This window comes from Nicotiana tomentosiformis, chromosome 8 (genome assembly GCF_000390325.3).
Source record: "Nicotiana tomentosiformis chromosome 8, ASM39032v3, whole genome shotgun sequence".
NCBI classification, from domain to species: domain Eukaryota; kingdom Viridiplantae; phylum Streptophyta; class Magnoliopsida; order Solanales; family Solanaceae; genus Nicotiana; species Nicotiana tomentosiformis.
The window spans coordinates 120073646-120100537 of NC_090819.1; the positions used below are offsets into that span (position 1 = coordinate 120073646).

General features: G+C 38.1%; 2 protein-coding genes across 2 annotated transcripts; one reads left to right on the forward strand and one right to left on the reverse strand.

Moving 5' to 3' along the window:
* Positions 1-2705: 2705 nt before the first annotated feature.
* Positions 2706-3335, forward strand: LOC138898061 (uncharacterized). Its single transcript, XM_070184093.1, has 2 exons — positions 2706-2836; positions 2930-3335. Exons 1-2 carry the CDS (start codon positions 2706-2708, stop codon positions 3333-3335), a joined length of 537 nt encoding a protein of 178 aa, XP_070040194.1.
* An 11465-nt stretch (positions 3336-14800) lies between these two features.
* LOC104086820 (homeobox-leucine zipper protein HAT4-like) lies at positions 14801-17108 on the reverse strand. Its single transcript, XM_009591164.4, has 4 exons — positions 16777-17108; positions 16073-16374; positions 15887-15966; positions 14801-15236 (listed from the first exon to the last, which is right to left on the reverse strand). The coding sequence occupies exons 1-4, from the start codon at positions 16955-16957 to the stop codon at positions 14933-14935; spliced, it is 867 nt and encodes a 288-aa protein (XP_009589459.1). The 5' UTR covers positions 16958-17108; the 3' UTR covers positions 14801-14932.
* Positions 17109-26892: the final 9784 nt, after the last annotated feature.

Here is a 26892-nt window from a genome sequence, read left to right on the forward strand (position 1 = left end):
CATACAAAGTGAAAAGGGGTGTGAAAATAAGGAGAGCAACAAGATGTACTTAAGAGTGGGAACAAGACACCTACAAATCTAGTACATGCTCAAACAACACAAGAAAATGCCTAGTAACTTGTGAGGAACAAATCTGCTGCAAGAAACAGTCAAAGCCCCAAACAAGGAGCGGTAATTAGTACAGATAATGGATTCAGCCCGTTGGTTATCCATGGATCAACATGTGACCAAGCGATTGCATTACAAGAAATGGGACAACGTAGCTAGAAGAAGGATGAGGGGGTACCGCAAATTACTCATTATCTCAATGAAACGTATCACATGGAATGTAAGAGGGATGAATAAGTTGTATAAACAGAAGGATTTAAAGTCCTTTATTACAGAGAATAAAATTAGTATTATAGCAGTATTGGAGAATAGGGTGAAGGAGCAAAATGCTAAAAGCATTATCGATAAACTTGCAAAATGATGGTCCTGGTATGAAAACTATCAGTACAGTAGTAGAGGGAGGATTTGGGTATTGTGGGACATGGGAAAGATAGACTTTCATTTGATAACCATGACAGATCAAATAACACATGGTTATGTCAAAAGTTCAACCATGCCTATAGAGAAATACTTCGCTATCGTTTATGGGTTACACACAGTGGATGATAGGAAAAGTCTTTGGTCACAGTTGATGACTCTAATGCCTCAAGTGGAGGTGGAGATACTCGATCCAAAATTCTCTGATCACTCTCCTTTGAGCATTGATTTTGCTAAAACAGTTAACAACAGACCCATACCTTTTCAGTTCCTAAACCACTTGGCGGGGCATCATGATTTTTTAACAAAGGTAGACACATGTAAAGGCAGAAATGAAGGCACTAAACAACAAAGAGTTCTCAAATATGGGAAATAGAATCAAGGACACAAGAAAGGCTCTTGCAGATTTGCAGGAAAACATGAGAGACTATAGGCATGATCCAGGTTTGTTTGATGTTGAGAGGAGCCTAAAAAGTAATTGGAGAAATGGATCGTGGTGGAAGAGAGCATATACATGCAGAAATCCAGAATTCAATGGTTGCAACTAGGGGACTCAAACACAACTTACTTTTTTGCAAGTGTTAAAAATAGATCTGCCCATAACCAAATTAAAAAGCTAAAGAATTCTCCAGGAGACTGGATTCATATTGAAACAGTGATTAAAAAAGAGATTATAAGTTTCTACAAAAAAACTACTTGGAACAGCTGCTCCACAAATGCCTGCTATTAGACCTGAGATATGTACCAAAGGTTGGTTACTAAATAGAAGTCAACAGCTATCTCTGATTATACCAGTAATACATGAAGAAGTTTTCCATGCTCTACAAGGTATAAATGATATAAAAGCACCGGATGGAATGGTTTTAATGCTCGTTTTTCAAGAAAGTTTGGCCAGTAATAGGTGCAGAGGTAACTACTGCCATTCTATATTTTTTTTTGGCACCTGAATTCTATATAAGCCTGTTAATTTTACCTCAATAACTTTAATTCCTAAAGTCAAGAACCCCATATCAGTGAAGGAATTGAGACCCATATCATGTAGCTCACTACTTTACAAAATGATCTCCAAGATTTTAACAACCAGACTGCAGAGACTGATGGATGAACTTATAGATAACAGTCAATCAACTTTTGTTCCTGGGAGAGTGATTAGTGATAACATCATTCTGAGCCATGAAATGGTTAAAGGATATGGAAGGAAAGGATTATCTCCAAGATGCATGATGAAAGTTGACACGCAAAAGGCTTATGATTCATTAGAGTGGGGGTTTGTTGAACAAGTATTGACTCACATGAACATTCCAATTAAGTGCATAAGATGGGTCATGGAATGCCTTAGATCAGTATCTTATTCAATTGGTATCAATGGCTGGCCAACAGAACCATTTGCAACTAGGAGAGGATTAAGACAGGGAGATCATATGTCCTTTTTCTTATTTGTTCTTGCCATGGACTATTTCTCTAGAATGCTGAGAAGACTAGATGACCAACCTAATTTTAACTATCACCCTTGATGCTCAAGACTGAAACTGATCCATTTGGGGTTTGCAGATGATCTCCTCCTCCTTTGTAGGGGTCACTATATATCTATACAGTTTATGACTGTTTTCAAGAGTTCTCTCAGGTGTGCGGCTTGGTAGCAAATAAGGATAGAAGTTCTATATACGTTGGTGGGGTGAGTGAAGGGACAGAAAAGGCTATTATGGAAATTCTTGGTTTCACCAAATGAGAGATGTCATTCAGATATCTAGGAGTTCCACTCAGTACCAAAAGACTGTCAGTCAGCCAATGCCAACCTTTACTTGAAAAAATGCTAGGAAGGATCACAAGCAAGACAACAAAATTCCTCTCATATGCAGGAAGGGTTTAATTGCTCAAAAATTTCCTATTCTCTATCCAGATTTATTGGTCGCAAATATTTGTACTACCTATTAAAGTGATAAAGCTAATTAAAGCCACATGTAGAAGGTTTCTTTGGACTGGAGGTGTAGAGATAAAGAAAGAAAGCTCTACTTGCTTGGGATAAAGTTTGTTATCCTACTAGTGCTGGTGGCCTGAATATCCTTGATATTGTTGTATGAAACATAGCAGCTATTAGCAAGTTACTCTGGAATATATGTTGTAAAAAGGATAAACTCTAGGTGAAGTGGGTCCACAGTTACTACATCAATGGGGGACGAATGTGGGGAGTTGTTTTTAAGCAAGCATCTTTGGTGGTGCAAAAGATTATGAAGATTCAAAGTTATGTTCAGCAAGCTGGTATCAATGAAGAAGACCTGCAGAGCATGCCTACTTTCTCGATGAAGAATATGTATGTACTGATGAGAGGTGACTTTCCAAAAGTACATTGGAGAAAATTAGTGTGCAATAATTTTGGAGTTCCAAAGTGAAATTTCATCCTCAGATTAGCAGCTCGTGGTAGACTAGCTATAAAAGACAGGTTGATGCAATGGGGAATTACTGATAATCAAGTGTGTCCGATGTGTACTTCACAGGTTGAAAGTATATCTCACCTCTTCTTTAAGTGTCAGATATCTACACAAGTGTGGAATCAGCAACTTAAGTGGCAAAAGATTGCTAGAACTACTATGGCTTGGCCAAAGGAACTAAATTGGGCAGAAAACCATGCCAAAGGGAGAAGTGCAAGTGCTGAAATTTATAGGATGACGTTGGCCGCATGCGTCTATCACATCTGGATTGAGAGGAATAACAGGGTTTTCCAAGATAAACAAACAGATCACAAGAGCATTGTCAGGAAAATAATCCAAGAAGTTTTTCATAGAAGATTACAAAGGAGAAGACTTAATTGAACTGGTATCCTTCTTAGTAGTCTGCCTTGGATTTGTGGGTTAGGAGTATTATTCGTAATAAAAGCTAGCTCTGCATAATGCACAATGTTTACCTATTCAACCAAACATGTCACTAAATTAACAATTAGGCATTATTTAACTGCAAATGACTAGACATTGACGAGAACAAACATCGCAACAAGAAGAAATGCCCTACCAATGAATAGATTAGTCTACTAACGTAAGATACGAAATCAGTAGGGCAAGATTATGTACTGACCGTCAAGACTTGATAATTCATGATTCCCAACCAATTAGTCATCTGAATTTTAGGGGGATAAATCTTTTTTTCTCCTTTATATTGAATGTAGTCAATCACTTTGAGGTCATGAGAACAAAGAGTCATAGAGATGTGAGAAGTTTTGCTTTCGCTATCGACTGACCATCTTGTTAGCACTGCTATACTAGATTGGCACCCTAACCGGTACCTATACAGCTACTCCTTGTCAGTTGCTATATTTTTTCACCTTGAGGCTGAGAGGTTAACTCCTTCCACTCTCAATCGCCTTTGCTTATCTTATTAGTAGCTCTATCTATTGGTACCAACCAGGGAACTCCCTCTTTGTGAGCTACTTACTTTATTTGAACCCTCTACCGACAGATGCGCGAATTGCACTGGTCATTATGCGAAATGCCCTCCAAGCCAGTCAGTCAATGGAGGGATCGGGACGCTAGGTATTTTCTTTCTTCTGGCCGTAGGTGTGATCAATGCCATTGAGCTTAGGTACTCTAAAATAGTAGTCGAAATTCACTTCTGAGTGAGCTTCCTTCCTTATGCTCTGGTCTGACCTTCACGAACAGCTTTCTTTCAGCTACCAACTTCAAAGCTTGATCTCATCTCTCTTCTTTTGAAAGTTTAGTACTATTATTGTTGGCATGGAATGAGTTCATCTTGAATTGCCAGTACAGTGATTGGTGGAGGTCTTCCTCACCTGTTCTAGTGACATAGGCCCATCCGGTCGAGAGAAGAGACTTGAGATTAGCCACTAGGTGAAGTACCAAGGAAAGGATCGGCTTCAGCCATAACCAATACGAAGGGATTGACATAGTAAAGGAGGCTAAACAAAGCTATCAAATAGATGTGCCCAGACTCGGAATATCCTTCTTTCGTACCCAAGAGTAGCCCTATTTCTAATAGGAGAAATTCAAGCATTAATTAGTACTACCTCAGATCTAAAAGGAAAGGAAGGAGAATAAGGGAAGGTGCCAAGTAACTGATTGCACATTACTAAGGCAAGGAATAAGACGTCTGAGAAGGGATGCCGAAAAAAGGCTTCAATTGTTTCTGGTGCAAAGTTAGTAGTACTAGGGCCTTTGAGTTGGAATTTCCAACTATAAACAAGTGTAGAGAAGGCACCTCCATTCTCGATTTCTATTGCGATAGAGGGAGGTATCATAATAGAGTCAAAATCATGATTAGAGTCAGTCCAGATAAAAGGAAGAATCCAATATCCTTCTTCCTGATCTTATTGGCCTTACAGCGGGCCTAAGAGCAAGGAAGTCTCAACTCCCCATCCCCCAGGGTGAGGGGTGAACCTTCTGTCTGATTCAATCTCATCTATTGCTGCTTTCGAATCGGCTGAAAGAGTATTTTGATGTCACTTAGGAGAAGTATAGGGAAGTGTGCCTGAGTCTTCTATAATAAGTAGTTGTGACTCGGTCTAGCTAGGAAAGAGCCATCCTAAAGTGACTTTCTTCTGTTCTAGGTTTCCACAATGCGGTATCAGGGTATGAGAACGCCTTTCTCCTATATATAATCAAGTCTCTGGTTTAGATCAATCAATCCTCAACCCGGGCTCAATGACCGGAATGAATGGCTTTCTCATGTCTCTTCATGGATCCAACTACTAGGTTCGTGGGTTTGTGGTCCGTGCCTAAAGCAACTCTTTTCCATTCGCGAATGTTTAAGAAGTCATCTCCTGATTCGTTGTACTATTGAGCTAAGGTAGCTCTGCATATAGTGTTTTAGACTCATACTTCATCGCCGCCTGGTCCTTTCGAACCTTAATCTTAAGAAATTCCTGAACGAGAAAGCGGTATGTATGGTTGGCGTATGCCTGGAAACTATTCTAGAATGATATCATCAACTGCACGATAGACCATGAGTAAGCACTTTTGACAGCAAGAGAAGAGTCCTCCTCCTCACAAGGACCGACTCCTTTAGGTGCAAGGTGCGATCAACCGCGAAAAGTCAGTAATAAAGAATCCGCTCTCCGGTAAGCGAAGGAAAGCAGGTCAAAGCCTGCCAAGGCGTCAAGGTAGTTCGACAAAGGCAGAAAGAGACTCCGTCCTGAACACAGAAGGAAGGCGGGTTTGTCAATGCTTGAACTGATTGATCTAAGTGAGCTACGAGGTTAGTCTTCTATGATCAACTTGCTTCAAAGTGCCCATTAATGATTTGTTAATTTCAGGAATGATCCTATCAGTGATTATGTACTAGGCTTATCTAATGAATTGAGTCTTCCAAGAAAGGTTTCTAATGAATCTGTTAATTGAGGTTCTAGATTCGTTCAAAAGGCAGAAAGGAATAGGCTAAGGGTCGTACCTTAATGATCCCTAACCATATTGATGTTCCTGAGTTCTCGTCTTTCTAGTAGCCAATAATCTAAGGGAGCTAGCAGTGCAAAGATACTCAAAAGTGGTACGCGCGCATAAAAAAGCGATTGGACGGTGTCTTTCTCTGTTTTGTTCCTTCCTCGGCAAGCTTAGGAGTTTCCTGATGTAAGCTCCCTGGGTACGGTTTCGGAGTATATGTAAATGCCCTATCTTCAAAGGAAGCTGCTGACTTAAGGTATCCCCTTATCCGAGGGTGAGCTAGAATTTAGTATGGTGAAGAGGAAAGGAAGAAGTCATTGTAAAGGAAGACGACATTTACCATTTCTACTGCCTGCCTAAAGGCTTATTGGTAGCTCTTAGGTTCTCTGTCAGTAGAGTGATTTCCAAAACCTTGGTATGTTTTCGGAGAATAATAGGAAGAGACGATTGTAGCTTTTAGAGACTATCCTCTGCAGCTATAGCTACGTGGAATCCAACTGCTTAAAGATAGGCCCCCTAACCATTCCGCTATTCCTGCCCTAAAGCAAGGGAATCCGCTCTGACCCACCACCCTGGTAGGAATTTCCAGATTTACAGTTTCTGAATCCTTGTAATACAAGTTCTTTCCTCTAACGATGGCTACGAACTACGCGAACTGAACTGTCAAGGATTTCAAACCAAGACTGAGAAAGCTCAATCAATAAAGAGTATTTTAGTGGAATGGCTTAACTTACTCCCCATACGAGACCGGATTCAACATAAAAGTGGCATGCTCTGTAGCCGGGGAATGAGCAATTAACTTAACTCTCCTTCGTTCGGCTTCACTTTCAACCTTCCCTAAAGCGAAGGAAAGAATCTGAGTGGAAGAGCCCCTAGTTGTAGTAGTAACAGTAGTAGTAGCGGTCAGTCTTTTCTTTTTGCTGTTACAGAAGCAATAGGCTTGGATGGGCGTGATAGCTTGAAGAAGGAGTACCGGGCTCAAGGCCCTTCTTATTTGACTTTGACTCTGCTGGAACTGGCTGGCTTCTATTTTTGATGGCGCTTCTCTATGGAATCTTGTTCTTACTGCCTTCCTAAAGAGTTATGCGACGTCACAGATCAAGCTTTCCGAGTTGTTTATTTCCAAAATGAAACACCCTACCTTTTCTTTGACTCTGTATCTAGATCTTTATTTAGAGGGTGGTAGCCCTATATCCTTTAGCTTCCACTTTACCATCAGATGCTTTTCTAGCTTCTCGGAAGGGGTCTGGATCCTGTTGCCGAAGCTCATAATTCCGGGTTTCGTGTATCAATGCTTCTAGATTAGTGTTAAGGGTGTGGTCGAAGATCAGGCTTGACTGACCGACTTCATTGACGGCGCATTTCGTTCTGGGTGGTGTTTCAGTAATTATGAGTGGCCTCTAAAGTCTTGGTAGCCTTTAGTCACTTTTGCTTACCTATCTTTTCCCATAGGATTCTAAACCTTCCCCTGATCTACGATCACCCTAGTTTGCACTTTTTTGTAAAAGTTTGTTGGTTCGGCAAATTATTAAGTGGCAGCTCTTTCTACGGATTCGTCTGCTGACGAGGATTCTGATGTTTCGGATGGAGATAGTTATGCTGATGCTGATGCCAAGGCTTATTCCACTACGGATACAAAAAGACAGAAAAGGGATTATTCCTCCTTTTCGGGATTTAGAAATTCATTTTCTTCCTTCCCCGAGCCCACCTTTAGCCCTTTCTTCAACTACTATTGTGGTAGGAACACATTCTTCGAGCAGGAGAACACTTTCCATACTTCATGGGTGCAACATCAACAATTCGCTCATGATCAAGTTACAACCTAAGATCTATGACCATATTATGTTAACTGTTTGTATTTCGTTCATTCTATCGGTATGCTCCCAGGAACCTGTAATTGTGATCCGTTTGCCAGAACCAAGGGGTCTTTCTATAGAAACCTCCACGAACAATCATCGTTTTTTGACGATTTTTTCGCTTCTCACAGCTGCTCTTTCCACACCTCCGGATATCTAGTGCCAAATTGTCACCCCTTTCCTTATTTCTTTGATAATAGAGTTGGCTATCTTTGTGGCATCGATTGTACAAGTTCGTGAAGAGGGTTGGACGAGTGGATTGAGGGAAAGCGGTTCGATCGACAAAAAAGAAGAGTAGCCTCCCTAGAACCTGGCAAAGTCATTATCAATGAATTCCCGAGCAATTCTCAACCAACATATGCGATTCATTCCCATAAAGATTATAACACACAAGAAGACTCCTTACCGCTCTGTGGGGAGCGGGATGAGTGATACATCTGGCGAGCGCCGGTGAAGAACGCAAGCAAAGCTGGAGATCGGGTATTGATATATTCCATCAAGAGAAAGGAGGCAGACTGCTAAGAAGGCCGACCACATGGGGGGCGAACCGAAAAACTCAGCTTTTTGGAGCGGACCAATCTTTTGTGCCCCCCCCTACTCTCTCTCTATAAAAAAGCCTGCAGGAAGCGCGAAGAGCTAAGCCACTAATGTCGTGGCGAAGGTTAGACCTCATAAAGTCAGCGAAGCTAAGGTTTCGTATGTGTTATATCCTTTCGATCGAGCGAGAACTTATAAGGAAGGCCTTCATTGCCCTTTGAAAAAAGTAAAAAAAAAAAGAGCGCTAGGGAAGAGTGAAAGTAGCAGAAGTGCTTCTAGATCTCATGAAATAAGGCAGAATTTCTAACAAAACTTTCCTTTGAAGAGGTAAGGCGATGTGCCGCTAAAATAGGGCTACTCTTGGGTACGAAAGAAAGATATTCCGAGCCTGGGCATATCCCTTTCAGGATCAGTCCCATCCCTAGATGTAGTAGTCAATCATCGGGACATTCAAAGAAGCTATGCACCTTCACTGAATGTTAATGAAAGAAAGCCCTTTCATCCTAATCTCATCTACTGAAAAGGGGGTCGGGCGTAGCACGTTCTTTTTTGGGACACATAGGCTATTACAGACGCATCAAAAAAGACTTTTCGAAGCGCAGAATCTCAGAATGGAATCATTGCAGAAGAAAGGTATAACGCTTGGGAACCGGAATAGGATTAAGCCTTTAAGCATGCAGATGAGTGTTTGTTGTCAGCCCCAATCCTTCGGTTTCCGGATTGGAATAAGGAGTTCCATGTTCATACCGACACATCATTCTATGCCATTGGATGTATGTTGGTGCAAGAAGGGCCGCTTGATCACTCCATCTACTTTTAAAGTAGATGACTTTCCGCTTGGGAATTATACAACCACCGAACCTTCTTTATCATGATTCGACCCATACCTCAGACCCAAGATCGAGCACCATCGCTGCTTATAACAACGTACCAAAAAGAAGAATGCGAGAAGTTAATATTCTCCAGATTCTACTATAAACCAGGTAGTGAGGATGAAAAAAAGCATAATCTACCTCGTTCGTGCTCCCGTCTTTCCCGCTGCCATCTTTGGTGGATGCGCCCCTTCACTTAAAGGCGGATAGGGCACTGAGCCAACCTTTTAGATTGAATAAAGTTACTAGGCTAGTCACCTCACCTCTCTTTCTTACCCACCCTTATTAGTAGTAGGCAACCTTTCTTTCTCGCCTTTCTTCCAGATTTTTCCAGATAAAGGTCTAATAGAGTTGCGTTTTCTTAGTACATTGCCTTTCATTACCAATCTATCATTTTACAGCACGAAGTTACCTGATGTTCGCTACTACTAATAAGGGCGAAGAGATGTTAACCTTTCGCTATTAGTAAGCACTCCCCTAGTTTTGACCTAATGAGCTACGTTGAGTTAATTAACCCGGCGGGTTTGCCTAGATGCCTAGTAAAGAACGAGCTGGTGGGAAAGAGCTGGAGATCATGAAAATCATTTCCACACAAGGAGGCAGGCGACCGGGAAGCTTTGCTTCTAGAATGCCGACTACATGGGAACAGATGTTATATAGGTTGATTCTAATTCTTGATGCCCGCTCGATTCCGAGGAATAAAGGGAGGGCTTGACCACAATTTCCTAAGTAAGAAACTGTATTAAACGTACTAGCAATGACTTTTGAGGAATTATTGATTCAAAACTTTCTATCGCTACACCCCTTTTCAACTATCTCAAATAGCGCACTAGCCGTAAGAGAAAGAGGTGTCGAATACGGCCACTCATCCGCTGAGCTGGCCGAAAGAAGCAAGCAAAGAGTCTTACTCTAAAGAAAAAGCCTATTCCTATTCTAGAAATCCTGCAAACTATTAATCGAAGTACTTAGCACTCACCGCGGAAATTGGCGGAAATTAATTGGCGCTGCATCTATCCCAATGAATTTTTAGCTTTTCCTTAGCCCTCTTCTTTAGCACTGGCTTACTCACAGGAAGCTGGCCTAGCAGATGACTCTTAGTTAGACTGGTACTAGTTAGGATATCACATAAGGGGAATCCCATTCTAGGAGTTCTCCAAAGCCCTATCCCATATAAAAGAGAAAAGCTATATTAACGCTCTAGCCCAAGAATAGATCTTATGAAAAGAAAAGAACGATCGTCAGCGGAGATCGCAATACGAAGTTTTTTAGACATAATCCCCGGCATCAGAGAATTCCAGGGATTTTCTCTATTGCCTCGCCTATTCATTCTTTTTTGGGGTGTATAAAGCCACGGAGCGATTCAGGCATCTATCTTATTGTATTGACGCAATTGGAAGATCAGGATTTCTCCCTGCCGCTCAAGCGGGATCAGATCGGGCTTTAGCGAGAACAGCTGTAATTGAATCGGGAACGGAAAGACTTCACTTCAACTCAATAAATGACGTCTACTTCGTAAGTGCTAAGGCAAAATATATCACCGAAAGGAAAGGTGATAGGGGAGCCTAGCCATTTCACTCTACCCGAGTAATAAAGTGGAAACCCCCCTCACGATCGATTAAAAGGAAAGTCGCCCAGAGATATTTGTTCAAATCCAATTCGTGAAGACAGAGTAAATTCAACAAATCTAAGGAAGCAAGTCCTAGGCCTCACTATCTATCAATCAAGAAGGTAAAGGAGAGAAGGTTTGATTGAAAGTAGTACGTCTGCAGGGATCTGTCGTTAACGATTTGACCGGGACACATCCAATTGAAAGTCTAATCCCAACCTCTTTGGAAGGAGCTCCAAAAAAGACTTGACTTCAGAGCGGGGAATCTTCCTACAAGTGAGCACCAAGTCAAATGTATTCAAAAAGGGCTATACCTCTGCCTAGACAAAGAGGACTTTAAGACAGCCTCGTAGGAGACATTGGATGTAACCAGCCTTCAAAGGCGGAGGAGTAAAAAGCAACTTTCGATTCAAATTAGAGAAATGCTGAGCTTTATCCGCTTCAATTCATTAAGGTATTATTATAGCCTTCTAAATAGTCAGAGTGGGAACTCAAAAGTAAGAACTCTTAACCATCATTCCTTAACTCTAAAGGGCGTGAATGTGTAGATCAAGGAAGAAGGGTGGGATAGCGCCCGATTGATTGAGCGTCTTACAGCCCGTCATGCAAGCTAGCAAAGCCAGCGCAGAAGCAGCCCCCGGATCCACACATGGTACTTCAAAGGAGGTTATCTTTAACCTATTGCTCAACAATTCCAAATCGAAATTGGAAATCTTTATTGGACCATGATAGCCAGCTAAAACTTAACAGGGTTGAAGCATCTTCTTGGAATCACTAAGAAAGTAGGAAAGGATCCAGGGTTGCCTGAGGCCCTGAGAGCCAGGATGCTTGCTCTTGAAGATGAAGTAAACATGGTCATGGGCTAATATCTCGGTGCTGTTGAAGGTATGAATGAACACTTTACCCTAATTGGTTGGTGGTGGGTGGGAGCTTAGTAGTTGCTTAGTCGTTCAAAAGTCAGACTGTCGTAAGCCCGACACTATTCTATTTACTCTCTCAAATGAGGGACTGGTTTATTTTCCTATAGGGGCCATCTCCTGTCATCCCTTACCTATGGTTCAGGAAATGGATTGACCGGAATGATTGCAACGAGACACAACACCGCTACTTAGAGGTGGAAAGGGGGCGGTCGGAGGATGACAGAGCAATCACGCCTTGCTCCCTCCTGACATCTATTGGGAGGGAACCTCCTTTTAGAGTGTGATTCGTCGTTTCCAATGCGGTTAATTGCTATTAGGCTTTTTAGGAAAGTTCCCCTCTGCTTATGCAGTTAGCTCGACTCCAGGTATAGCTCTTAATGGGCATGTAGCCGTAGGCGGGAACTCTTCTTTTTATCTTATTCTTTGTTCAGGCTGGTAATCCCAACCAAATAAGTAATCGCAATCGCTACAAGCAACCTATTTCATACCCTTTTCGTCGTACTTCCTCTTCTCCTTCTCTTCTTTCTCTCCCTGTCGAGCTTGTTGGAATGCCATTACCAAGATCTAGTGTAATTCCTTTTCCCCGGGAGCCAGTCCCACTAGTGCTAGTATCAATAGGAAGATCTTTATTGCTTAGGATATTTCTTGTTTTATCCCTTTTAGTGTAAAAGTATTTGGCATAAAGAGCCCTCAATAACTTGCTTGTCATGTACACAATAACTGAGGATAGAGGGAGTTTCAACTCGGCCTTCTACTAAAAGTGTTGCAAATTCCCTTTCTTATCCCTTCTAGTTTAAGCCGTTCCTTCCTATGTAACCAAGTCCTCCTATGAACCTATCCCCGCCTAAAGGATAGGAAAGATAACAACTAGAAAGTAAATGCTATCTTCGAGCAAGCTCTTAGCTTTCATCGTGAGTGAGAGAGGAATTGATGCAAGAGAATGCCCTGCTAGTCTTTACTTACACAGAAGAATAAGATGGATAGAATGGGATTTCAAGGCAAAATAGCCTATATAAAAGAAAGAGTTCCTCACTTGACTTCAAGCTGGGGAAGGCTAGTTCAAGAACTAGAAAGATCTCACTTTTGTTTACTCAAACGCCTCTTTCTTATCGAAGACTCGGCAACTGGAACTCATCGGCAGCGACTCTTACCACTGCAACCTAGGCACTCAGGCCTTGGAGCTGATCTGTCAGTCCACTGTTACCACAAACCTCTACTTTGAAGTGAAGCGACTTCGTTCATTCCCGAGTCGATAATTGCTAGAGGATGGAACCCAGTAATGGCACATCAGCTTACCGATTCCTTAATAAGCATTCATTCCTGGACTTTACTTGGAACAAGTTATCCCCATATGGAGTCCGCCCAAGGGGGAAATCCAATCCAATGGGCCACTGGGACTTGGCTTGACATCAAAGACAGAGAAAAGCGTATAAGCGCAAAAAAGAAAAATTGCATGGGAAAACAATCCCAAAGGAAGCTTCTCGCTAATGCTTTGCCCCACTACTGAACATTGCGTTGCTATGGTCAATAAACAGCCAACAAGTGGTTCCGAATGACCTTAAGGAGGCCCCGGCGCAGCACCTTTCTCGCTCGAAGGATCTATGAAAGTCTCACTACGAATTCCTATCTCATTAATAAAGTACAGATAAATAATATATTCCAAGTCTGACTTTTAAAGCATACGCATTGAAAAAAATCTTTGGCTTTGGACTTTCTACTTTGATAGATCTTTCCTCTCAAAAGAGGTTTTACCTAACCCACTATGTCCTTTGTTTAATACCCATTTTCAGAAGCGAGAACCTTGAATTGAAAACCATTTCTTCTGCCCTCGCCACTTCTTTCGTTGACCCTATCCACCTCCTTTGCGGAATACCAGAAAAAGAGATGAATTAGCGGATCATAGGGCTAAGTCGAAGCATGTCTGAACCTTCTTCGTCGGAGACTGAGTTAATATACAATCCCACTTTGGAGACTTCCCTTCGGGATAGGTAGGATATGGTACCACAAATTGTAGTCTACTCGGCATGCGTCGATTCTTTGCTGGAGAAGCCTAGATCACTAGTTTTGGTCTATCGAGAAACCCCCCTCTGCCCGCATTCCTAGAACTTGCTTTGCTTTTTTTCTTTAAAGACCCCGCCTGCGTCACACCATTCAATGGCATTTTTCCATTAGCTGGAGTAGGAAGGGGGCTGACGTCGATAAGTTATTATATATATAAGATAATTAAGGCATTAGGAATCTGGGTGATCACGCGCTTCACGTGGTATTTATTAGGATTAGGACTGAGAAAAATTACCGCTTATTTCAGACAGCCCGGACCATCGCTTTTATCGTCAACAGAGAGAGCCGCTCGATAAAGGAAGTCGGCTTTGGGAAAAAATCATTCCTTTGCCGGGCGCTAGTCAAAGTAGTAAAAAAGGGCAAGTGGGCAAGTAGCGAGCAGGAGCAGTGTTGGGCTTTGTGGTCGTTAACGGGAACAAATGAAGAGGAGCACAGCACCCTCCGCACTCGATTGGCTAATCAAAGTCAAAGCGGCCAGCTTCTTTTGAATGGGTCACCAATAGAATTGTTGATTCTTCGGAATCTAACATCGGGACCACCTTTAAAGTTACCCGGTCTAGTTCCAAATCAGTCGTTCATTCAACACTACTACAACCTTCGCACGCATTCGTCGACCGACAGAAGTGTTTTTTCAGTTTGTTATGGGTTCCAACCCATGAACTTGGTAGCAGACGGCTCGGACGATGGTTGTGCCCTGAACCCAGTCACCGGCACATCTCCTAGAAATAGGATATGCAATTAACCAACAAAACCCGGATAATGAGGAACAGAACACCATTAAATATTGTTTCCTGTACATGTTTGTTTCCTTGATTTATAATCTAGCGTCTAAGAAATATCATTTGAACGAGCTTAACATTTCAAAGGTATATGATTAGGAGGACTTTTTCATTATAGTAACAAAATTCTATTCGTTTCTTTATATCTAAAAGTTGTGGGGAAGGAAAAGAGAGTAAAAAGACTAACCCTAATTTGTCAATACAAGAAAAAGGATAGGGTCAATAATAGAAACCAGAGATTCTTTGACCCACAAAATCCCTCATTCCCAACAACCATATCATAGACCTATATTCATATTTTCACATACAAACATTAAAGTACTCTATTACAGTTTGTCATCTCATATTGTTTCACACATTAAAGAGGGGTTTTGATGAGTATCCATTTTGACTCAAGATCTTGGGTGAAGGGATTTTGGAGTATTGGCCCAAAGGTTAAATGGCATGGGCCGATGTTGAGTAGGTCCCACCTGTGTAGATGTGGGACCAGATGAGGTTGGTGGGCCCGCGACACGTTCACATGAAGGGCACATGGTAAGGGTGGTAGGAGGGGTCATTTGCATATAGAATTGAGGTGAAAGCTTAAGTGCCCTCAACTCCTGAACTTCCTTCTGCAATCTTCTGTTCTCCTCTGTCAAATTCTCACAACATCTCTTCAAAAATTCACAGTCAACTTCTGTTTGCTTCAACTTTGTCCTGTTCATCAATTTTTTCATCAACCCCATTAGTCAACAGATCAATCTCCATTTTTTATAAAAACACTATTTTTAAATGAATTTAACTTATATTCACTGTATTAAATTTTTTCCACTATTAGTGTATCTTAATTCGCTGTAGCAAATATTTATTTTCACTATTATGAATAGGTACATATAAAGTCTGCGTATATGTTGGGTATATATTGGGTTATGATGTTGTTTGTATATAACTACATATTGCAGCTAAACTCCAAATGAATTAGCAAGTTGCCTGCCTTTATTTGTAAATTTTTGTTCCAATGCATATGAACATTTGCTTATAGATATTAGTATATTATAGTGATCTATTAGTGTAAATATAGCACGTTGTCGGTCTTATTTAAGTTATGAACAGTTAATTTATCTATTTAGTGTAACAATACCTTTAATGGTACGTTAAATTCCAAATCTAAATACATATGACTTAAACAACTTACTATGTTGAACACTTCTCGAATCCGTTCAAATAGATTTTTTTTTTAAAAAGAAGGGATTGAGATGGTCATTATTCATTATTGCTACCGTTTTCAATATCATTATGATAATTATTCTTATGAAAGTGGAGTAAAATCCCAGAAATACCCTAAAAAGAAGACAAAATTATCTCACCTTGCCCTCCTGTTCTGAAACCAGACTTCTACTTGCCTAGGTCTCAATCCCAGTCTTTTAGCCAAAGCCAGCTTTTGTTTCTGCAAAACCAAAGTAGAAGGACCATAAGTCAAATCTATATACTAACAAACAAAATGTCGAAAATACCCCTGAAAACTGATATTGTTACAAGAAATTAAAACTTACAGGATTGAGAGTGTTGTGTTCTTTGAAAGTCTCCTCAAGAACAGCAGATTGGTCCTTTGAAAGCCGAAGTTTCTTTCTAGAAGTTTCTCCGTCTTCTTCATCAGAAGCTCTTTCTATTTCATGTTCCTCACAGTTATTTGTTTCTCTTTCACTTCTCTTATTTCCACTCACACTTGAAATGGTGCTGTTAGGTGACGATACGCCGGCTTCTTCATCGGCGTCAGCCGTCGCCGGCAGCCGGTTCACGTCGATTCCTTTCAGAAATGTCCTTGTCTCCACTCTGCATATCTCCGAGTTCCGATCTGTAAATCGGTACGAGTTTAAGTTCCATGCACAGACATAATAAAAAATATTTACATAACCAAATCATCTATAACATAAATTAATACAAGCAAATCTCTGGAACAATTATTAATGATAACATAGTGAAAATGGTAACTATTTTACTACTGTAATTTTTAAACTAAAATGATAATTTAAGAGAAAATACTACATATCATTGAAAAATCTAACACCTTTTAATAGACAAAAACAGACTCGTTTTTGTCTTCAACTCTTTTATTAAAAGGGTAGATAAAAAAGGAGAAAATGTGTAAAGAAAGGTGAGATTTTTACCAGATCTGAAAATTAAAGAAAGAAAAGATGAGATTTGAGAAAACATGCATAGATCAATTAAGAGTAAAGAAGTAGGAAACACAAATTACCTGAAGAAGGGAAAGAATCAGTCCAAGAAGTTTTGTGAAAGAGATTAAAAGGTGAAGATGAAGGGATGAGATTGAGCTGATGATGTAAAGGATTATTGGTTGTACTATTCTTGTTATTATTATCTGGAAAACTGAGGCTAAGACTCAAGCCTAAATCTTCTTTCTCAACCATCATTTTCATTTCCTGTGATTTGTGTTTAATTTTTCTTCAGCAGTTTCTTGAGATATGAGGATTTTCAGGTTTTCAGATGAGAATTAATGGGGAGATGTTGGGAAAGAGAGAGAAAAGAGAAGGAACTTTAATTTGCAGTGATATGAGTGGGATGTGCAAATGAAGGTCTTATATAGAAAGGATGCAATGCAATTTTTTCCTTTTCTTTTCCTTTTTGTTTTTCAATTATTTTAAGGAAAAAAAGCACTGCTTAGAATAGTGCAATATGGGGAGTGGTTTTTGCACAAAGAGTCAATGATGAGAACAAGTGTCAGGGGGTAGCCAATTATCACAAATCATAGCCTTTGCCTCCTCAAAATTATTACCACCATTTTCTATGGGGACCCATTTCCTTCTTCCCATAAACCCTTTTTTCACTACTGTGGTAAATGTGAAAGGAGCTGGAATTGTGATAGGGGAAAAATTTATTCACAATGACACATATTTACATTAAATTATAAGAGTATCAAATGATTATGCTTCCGTTTGTACATGGTTTTGTAAAAAGAATTTTGAAAAACATAATTGATTAGTTTTGGGGAAAAAGTTTAAAAAAATTAATGTTTCAAAAATTGGTTTGGGCCAGTTTTTGGATGAATTTTTTTTCCTTTCACTAGTAAAATTTCAATCTTTTTTTAAAATAAAATATATGTCCAAAACACAAGTTAAGTAAAAAAAAATTAATTACAATCAAATTTATATTTAAACGCTAGCTATAATTAAATGTTCCTCTTTTTTTTTTTGGCTTGTTCAAAGAAAAATAAATATCTTTATATTTTATAAATAATTTTACTTTAGACTCTCTATATTATTATTGATGACATAATTCTATTCGTTGAAATGTCATAAAACATGTAAAATCAAAATTTGAAAAGCCTTTTTCTCACTTCTTTTGTTATTCACGATTGTGGTAATATGAAGTGAAATTATTATTGTTGTGGTGAGATGAAATAGGATCCCTACACTTTCATTAGAAGTCACAATTAGCTCAAGCTATGAAAATAAAAATAAAAATTGTTACATAAATTTTTTTTTTTTTTAATGTGCTTTATGTGGCGAGTGAATATAAATTATGAAGTGGAAAGAATAAGTGTTCTACATGAAATTATTGTATCAAAGAATTATGATTAAAGTAATATAAGAAGATGGGAGTTAATATGAATTAACTATAATTAGGTTATATAAGTGTAAATAAAAATACATGTTATCTGTTAAATAAGTCATATTTAGTGCAATTAAAGTTTTTTCTTACGATTACCATAGCTGATAATATAAAATGAAGTGACTTTAGGCTTGGCTTTTGGAAATTGGAAGTTAGCTATTTAAGCTGCATGGAGTTCTACTTTTTAGTTATGACCCTCTTGCATTTGACCGTTGACTGGTCTCGAACAAAACCATTCAATGGTATGGGTCGTTCGCACTTCTTTTCATCCATCTTTTCATCCTTTCTCTTTCTTTTCTTTTTCTGTGACCTGAGTGACTTTTCTGCTAAAAGGAAAATTAATCCACTTTATGGAGGTCTTATTAGTTAAAAGGGCAGTTAAGTGTTAGGAAGTATTCAATATTTACTTAAGATTTGGGAAAAAGATATAGGATACAAGTATTAATGATTGATTTTACTGCTTTAACTCATTACTTATAGGTCATACAGGGGCAATTTTACTACTATTTTAAGCTAGCGTTTGACCATAGATTCTCAATATTCTGAAAAATCTGATATGGGTGAAGTTTTGTTTAAAGATGAAAATGTGTTTGTACATCTGTTTTGGATGAAATTTAGTTTGGAAAAACATGAAATATGACTTATACCCACCAGCAATGGCGGATCTATATATATCATTATGGGTGCTCAAGCACCCATTGTCTTTGACTAGATCTAGTAGATTTACATATACAATTAACAAAATATTTGGATAAGTATTGAGCGAGCACCCACAACTAAACTTGCTTTCCCTCTTTTTTTAGAATTTTTATCCCCGAGCACCCACTACTTTAAAATCTTGGATCCGTCACTGCCCACAAGTTCTAAAAACTATCACAAATACTCAACAGTATCATTATCAATTCATTATATTATCGCAAACCATAGTCCTGAACATAAATAAATTTGATACAAAATTATTATTTTTATAAAGAACTACATGATACACTATCAGATGACCGAGAAGACAAAGCAACATCGTTACAAAATAATAAATAGTGGGCTCTTTTATAAAATATAAAAGTTTGGAACAATTTTTAAAAAATATAATAGTGATATTTTGGCGAGCTGGTTTTGGGATTTTTTGAAATTTGACCAAAATATAAGTAAAATTTATGATCAAATATGTGTTTGCAAATAAAATTCAAATTTATTTTGACAAAATTTATGGTCAAACGGGTTCTAAGACTCACCTTCGGACGTCTTATTAGTTACGGTATGAAATTCTTTTTCTACATCACGTGTTGGTGCTGCTGCTTCCTTTTTTCTTTCGAGTGCAACTTGGTTTTGTTTAACAAAGAAAATAAAATAATATTCCTTTGTGTTATAAATATATTATATTATAGATATTTATTTAGTACTCCGTTGAAAATAAGCTTTCTGAAGAAACTTATCTATATGAGACTCCGTCGTAAATATGTGTATCTATTTAGTACTCTATTGAAAATAAGTCTCCTGAAGAAGCTTATTCTTTCGGTACTCCGTTATAAATAAATATTACACATGGTAGAAAATTATCTATATCTGGCATAACAACTTAGAGTAGCAGCTTACACAGCAACTTACAGTAGCAGCTTGCAGTAGCAGCTTACTTAGCATCTTCCTTTCTTCTATAAATAGATGAGAATTCAGTTCATTATGTACATAAGTTTGAAATTTGAATAATATATCAGTTTCTCTTTATATTGTCTTTACTTTACAGTCTTTATTTTATAACACGTTATCAGCACGAGACTCTGCCATCTCGTGAAAATACTTTGAAAGTATCAGAGGTACGAACTTTCTTTTCTAAATAATGTCAAATCTTTCTAAACTTGATGTAGCCCTCGATATATCGGGCAAAAGCTACATGTCTTGGGTGCTTGATGCCGAAATTCATCTTGATGCGATGGGTCTGAAAGACACCATCAAAGATAAAAATCAGGCATCAAACCAAGACCGTGCCAAAGAAATGATATTCCTATGCCATCACCTTGATGAGCGCCTGAAAATAGAATATCTTACTGTTAAAGATCCAGTCATAGTGTGAAATAATTTGAAAGATAGATATGACCACCTGAAAATGGTCGTTCTTCCACAGGCACGTTATGATTGGACTCATCTAAGGCTACAAGATTTTAAATCTATCAGTGAGTATAATTCTGCTATGTTTAGAATTATTTCCTAATTGAAACAATGTGGTGACAATATTACTGATCATGATATGTTGGAGAAAACTTTCACCACTTTTCATGCCTCGAATATGCTCTTGCACTAGCAATATCGAGAGATGGGATCCAAAAAGTATTCTGAACTTATCTCACATCTTCTTGTAGCCAAGTAACATAATGGGCTATTAATGAAAAACCATGAAAGCCGGCCTACTGGTTCTTGTCCATTCCCTGAAGTGAATAAGACGAACTTCCACCAAGCTAAGCGTGGAAGATGACGTGGCCCCAGTCGTGGTTATGGCCGTGGTCGGGGAGGAAACTCTAATTGTTGTAATAACAATGCACCAAAGAACCCTCCTCACCACCAGCAGTGGAAAAGGAAGGAACAAAAGCATGAAGCAGTGCAAGCAGCAAAGCCAGAAAATGCATGCTATAGATGTGGAGGAAAAGGGCACTGGTCACGTACATGTCATACGCCAAAGTACCTGGTTGAGCTGTATCAAGCCTCCCTGAAGAAGACAGAGAAAAATGCTGAAGCAAATTTTATTTCTGAAGATAATTTAGACTTCATTCATTTGAATGTAGCTGATTATTTTGCACTCCCAGAAGGAGAAACAAGTCATGTGATCGGTAGTGAATCTGTAAAAATATAAATATTTTAATTTTTGTTGTTTGTAGTAGATAGTATTATTATGTAATTGTTGTACATAAATAAAAGTTATGCTTTGAAAATGATGTTTACTATCATATTTATTTTGTTTATGTCATTTTGAAGAATATGGATAATCCTCAAATTATGTTTGGATCAAAGACCAATCATAAAGATATTTGTGTAATTGACAGTGGAACAACTCATGCCATATTCAAAGATCAGAAATACTTTTCTTATTTGCATAAGGAAAAAACAAACATTTCAACAATTTTCGGTAATATAAAGTTTGATTGAAGGATCCGGAAGAGCTAATGTATTTCTGTCTAAGGGAACAAAACTTATTATTGACAATGCATTATTCTCCTCCAAGCCCCGAAGAAACTTATTGAGTTTTATAGATATCCTCCGAAATGGGTATCATGTTGAGACAATAGATGAAATGAATGTGGAATATCTTTATACTACAAAGAATATTTCTGGCTAGAAATGCATTCTAGAAAAGTTACCAACTTTATGTTCTGCCTTATACTATTCAAAGATTAGTACAGGTGAAGCACACTCTATAGTAAACCAGAAGTTTACTGATTCAAATACTTTTGTGCTTTGGCATGGCCGTTTGGGCCATCCTGGATCAATAATGATAAGACGAATTACTGAAAATTCGAGTGGGTATCCATTAAAGAACCTAAAGATTCTTACAAATCATGAATTTTCTTGTGATGCTTGTTATCAAGGCAAAATGATCACTAGACCATCACCAATGAAGGTTGGCATTGAGTCACCTGCCTTTTTAGAACGTATACATGGGGATATATGTAGATATATTCACCCACCAAGTGGGCTGTTTAGATATTTTATGGTCCTAATAGATGCATCTTCAAGATGGTCTCATGTGTGCCTACTATCACCTTGCAACCTGACGTTTGCAAAGTTATTAGCCCAAATAATTCGATTAAGGGCACAATTCCCAGATTATCCTATAAAGACTATTCGCCTTGATAATGCTGGAGAATTCTCATCTCAAGCTTTTGATAATTACTGTCTATCAGTTGGAATAAAAGTTGAACATCTTGTAGCTTATGTTCATACTCAAAATGGCCTTGCAGAGTCATTTATTAAACGGCTGCAATTGATAGCAAGACCACTACTTATGAAAACAAAATTGCCCACTACTGTTTGGGGCCATGCTATCTTGCACGCAACATCACTTATCCGTCTCAGACCAACACATTATAATAAATATTCTTCGTCACAATTAGTTTTTGGTCATGAACCAAATATTGCCCATCTATGAATTTTTGGATGTGCTGTATATGTGCCAGTAGCACCACCACAGCGCAGTAAGATAGGCCCCCAAAGAAGGTTAGGAATATATATTGGGTTTTAATCACCCTCTATTATTCGCTATCTTAAACCATTGATGAGAGATTTATTTACTGCTCGATTTGCAGATCGTCGATTTGATGAAATAAATTTCCCACAATTAGGGGGAGAGAAAAAGGAAATCAAAAGAGAAATTGTATTGAAAGTTTCATCATTATCTCACTTTGATCCACATACCCCTATATGTAATCAGGAGGTCCAGGAGATCATCCATTTACAGAATATAGCAAATCAAATGCTAGACGCATTTACTGATTTGAAAAGGATAACTAAGTCGCATATCCCTGCAGAGAATGTGCCTATCCGAATTGATATCCCAACAGGACCATCTACTAGCATGAGAGTTAGTAAACCTAAAGCGCGCCTGAAGCGTGGTAGACCTTTGTGTTCTAAGTATCGAAATCCTAGAAAAAAAAAATCAACAAATGATCAAAATGATATTATGAAGGGATCTCCTAAAGAGACCCAAGATCTGATTAGTTTTGAGATTCCTCAAGAAATCAATGAACCCGAGACTCAAGTGAGTGAGGAACTTTTAATAAGTTCTACTGGTGATGGGATTAATTTAAATCGATCTGAAATAGTGGTGGATAATATTTTTGCATATAATGTTGCACTTAACATTATGCAAGATAGTGAGAATCTTGAACCCCGATCTGTCGAAGAATGTCGACAAAGATCTGATTGGCCAAAATGGCAAGAGTCAATTCAATCGGAATTGAAGTCACTTGCTAAAAGAGAGGTCTTTGGACTGGTAGTCCAAACACATGCTGGTATAAAGCCAGTTGGTCATAAATAGATTTTTGTGCGAAAAAGGAATGATAAAATTAAAGTTGAAAGATACAAGGCTCGCCTTGTTACACAAGGATTCTCATAATGACCTGGAGTCGATTATGAAGAAACATATTCACCAGTTATGGATACCATAACATTTCGATATCTCGTCAGTTTAGCCTTACTTGAAAGGCTTGAAATACATCTAATGGATGTAGTTACAACTTATCTGTACGGGTCACTTGATAATGAAATTTACATGAAAATTCCTGAAGGATTTAAAATGCCTGAAGCATATTCAAAATCTCGAAAAATGTACTCAATCAGATTACAAAGATCTTTGTACGGTTTAAAGCAATCTGGGCGCATGTGGTATAATTGCCTCAGTGAATATTTGCTGAAAGAGGGTTGCATAAATGATGTTATTTGTCCATATATTTTTATAAAGAAAATGGCTTCAGAATCTGTTATACTTGCTGTTTATGTTGATGACATAAATCTTGTTGGAACTTCAGAATAGTTCCAAAAGGCAATTGAATATCTTAAGAAAGAATTTGAGATGAAAGATCTTGGAAAGACAAAACTTTGTCTTGGTCTGCAAATTGAACATTTAGCAGACGGGATCTTTATCCATCAATCTGCCTATACAGAAAGGGCCTTAAAATACTTTTACATGGATAAAGCACACCCATTGAGTACACAAATGGTTGTTCGATCACTTGAAGTGAATAAAGATTTGTTCCGACCTCCAGAAGAGGATGAGGAATTCCTTGGAACTCCTTGGTCCCGAAGTACCCTATCTCAGTGCAATCGGTGCACTAATGTATCTTGCTAATGCTACAAGGCCTGACATAGGATTTTCTGCTAATTTACTAGCAAGATATAGTTCTTCTCCTACATAGAGACATTGGAACGGGATTAAGCATATATTGTGATATTTAAAGGGAACTCTTGATATGGGTTTATTTTATGCTAACAAAGATAGTGCAGATCTTGTTGGTTATGCGGATGTAGGTTATTTATCTGATCTCCATAAAGCTAGATCTCAAACCGGATATGTTTTTACATGTGGAGGTACTATAATATCATGAAACTCCACAAAGCAATCTAATGTTGCTACTTCTTCAAATCATGTTGAAATAATAGCTATTCATGAAGCAAGTATGGAATACGTATGGTTGAGATCAATAATTTATTTTATTCGAGAAAAATGTGGTTTGGAATGTGAGAAAAGACCCACAATTTTATACAAAGACAATGTTGCATGCATAACCCAATTGAAGGGAGGATTTATAAAAGGAGATAGAACGAAGTATATTTCACCAAAATTATTCTACACACACGATCTTCAGAAAAATGGTGACATTGATGTGCAACAAATCCGTTCAAGTGACAATCCGGCAGATTTATTTATTCACTAAATCTTTACCAACTTCAACTTTTGAGAATATGGTATACAAGATTGGAATGCGGAGACTTAAATATTTGAAACAAGATTTTTATCAGGGGGAGTAAAACACGCGATGTACTCTTTTTTTTTCTTACTAAGGTTTTTTCCCACATGGTTTTTCTTATAAGGTTTTTAATGAGGCAGCTAGCAATGCATATTACTAAATATGTGTACTCTTTTTCCTTCAGTAGGATTTTTTTCCATAGGAGATTTTCCTAGTAAGATTTTAATGAGGCGCATTATCTTTTAATGAATATCCAAGGGGGAGTATTATAAATATATTATATTATGGATGTTCTTTTAGTACTCCGTTGAAAATAAGCTTCCTGAAGAAGATTATCCATATGAGACTCCGCCGTAAATATGTTTATCTATTTAGTACTCTATTGGAAATAAGGCTCCTGAAGAAATTTATCCTTTCGGTAATCCGTTATGGATAAATATTACACATGGTAGAAGATTATCTATATCTGGCACAACAACTTAGAGTAGCAGCTTACAAACAGCTTACGCAGTAGCTTACAAGCAACTTGCACTAGCAGCTTACACAACAGCTTCCTTTCTTTTATAAATAGAGGAGAATTCAGTTCATTATGTACATAAGTTTGATGTTTGAATAATATATCGGTTTCTCTTTATACTTGTCTTTACTTTACAGTTTTTATTTTATAACACTTTGAAAACTCAGAAGTTTTTTCAAGAACTTTTGTGCTGGAATATTGCCATATACATTCTCTGTTTTTTCAGTCGACCTTCTTCTGCATACATCAAGCTGCAAAAGTAATGTCCTCCATTCTTTTACCATGCAGTTTCCCTACTTCTGTTTCATTTTTAGTTAAAATTGCATATGGTGTAATTTTTGAACTTATATTCAAATATTGTAATATTTAGGTTTTCTTAAATATGTGTGTGTACAAAAAGGTAAGCAAGTTGCACTATACAGCATATATCAATGAGGCATAGTTACATTACATTGACTGAATTGAATACTATTTTCTTCATTTTAGACCCAAAGAAAATAGTTGGTCATGAATCACGACTAATGATACTAGAATTCAAACTTCAATTTTACAAATTCAAATTTCAGAGAACCAAGTCACGTCCATATTTAGACTTTCTGTATTACCTTGTTAGCTGTTTCTGAAAAAAATGAAAAATAAACAACTTGACTGCATTCTTGTCGATAATTTACGTAGGCTATAATCCCGTGTTTTATTCGCTTATTACACTCTAATTCATTGCACTTTACTTGTGTTGAGCTTTAATTGGTAGTGTTTTTGCACTTATTGTGTGTTTTATGTCTTGTAGGAGTGATTCCGAGTTATGTAGATGTTATGGAGCTAATTCGAGCTATTTGGAGCTTTGAAGTCTGAGTAGAAGCCCAAGCAATTAAACCGGGATCACGTTCGGGGGTCAAAACCAAGTTTGGATGTAAAAAATTTGAAAAACTCATTTCTGGCCACAATTTGCACTGCCGCCCCGCGAGGCGCTAGTGCAAAAAGTGGCCAGAAATCATATTTTGGCACGTTCTGAAATTTCCTACATTCGAGCCGCATGGGGCGGCGCGGCATGCGGCGCAGTAGCCCAAAAATATTAGAGTGACTTCCCAATTCCGCTAAAAGGGATAATTTCGTCCGAAAATTATTGAGGGATGGCTTAAATACACGGGAAAACATCATTTTCGGGACTTTTGATACAATTTCGACCTAAGGAGGCGAAGGAAGCTACAGAGGAGTTGGAAAAACATAAGTACAAGAATTTCATCATTCCTTCCTCGCTCAAAATCCGGTTTGGATTAAATTTATGTTTTCCTATACTTTAGTTACATTTGTTTGTAGATTATAACTCTATTTTTATGTATTTGAATCATTTTTGGAAGATTTAATTGTTGCATCTATATTCACTTGTTCTTGTAATCGAAAGAGGCATAACTTGTGATATCTTTGCATTATATTGTTGGTTGAGTTCATAGATTTTTTTAAGTAATCGAAAGAGGCTAGTTGAATCATTGATTAAACCTAGTTAGGAGGATAATAAAGATAGGTTCTCCTAAAGACCAATCCATTACGCATTCTTGCATATATTCACAGAGCTTAAATTGATTCATATTGAGAGGTTGAGACTTAATCGATCGAGGAGTTTCTACTAAATAATTTTACTGATAATTAAGTCAATTCGAGAGACTCGAACATTAGAAGTGAATTATCTAGAGTTAAATCTCAGACAATTATCTTGCACATATCCTATCAAAAACCCATTTTCTCCCATTGATATCTTCCTTTGCTTAGTCCTTGT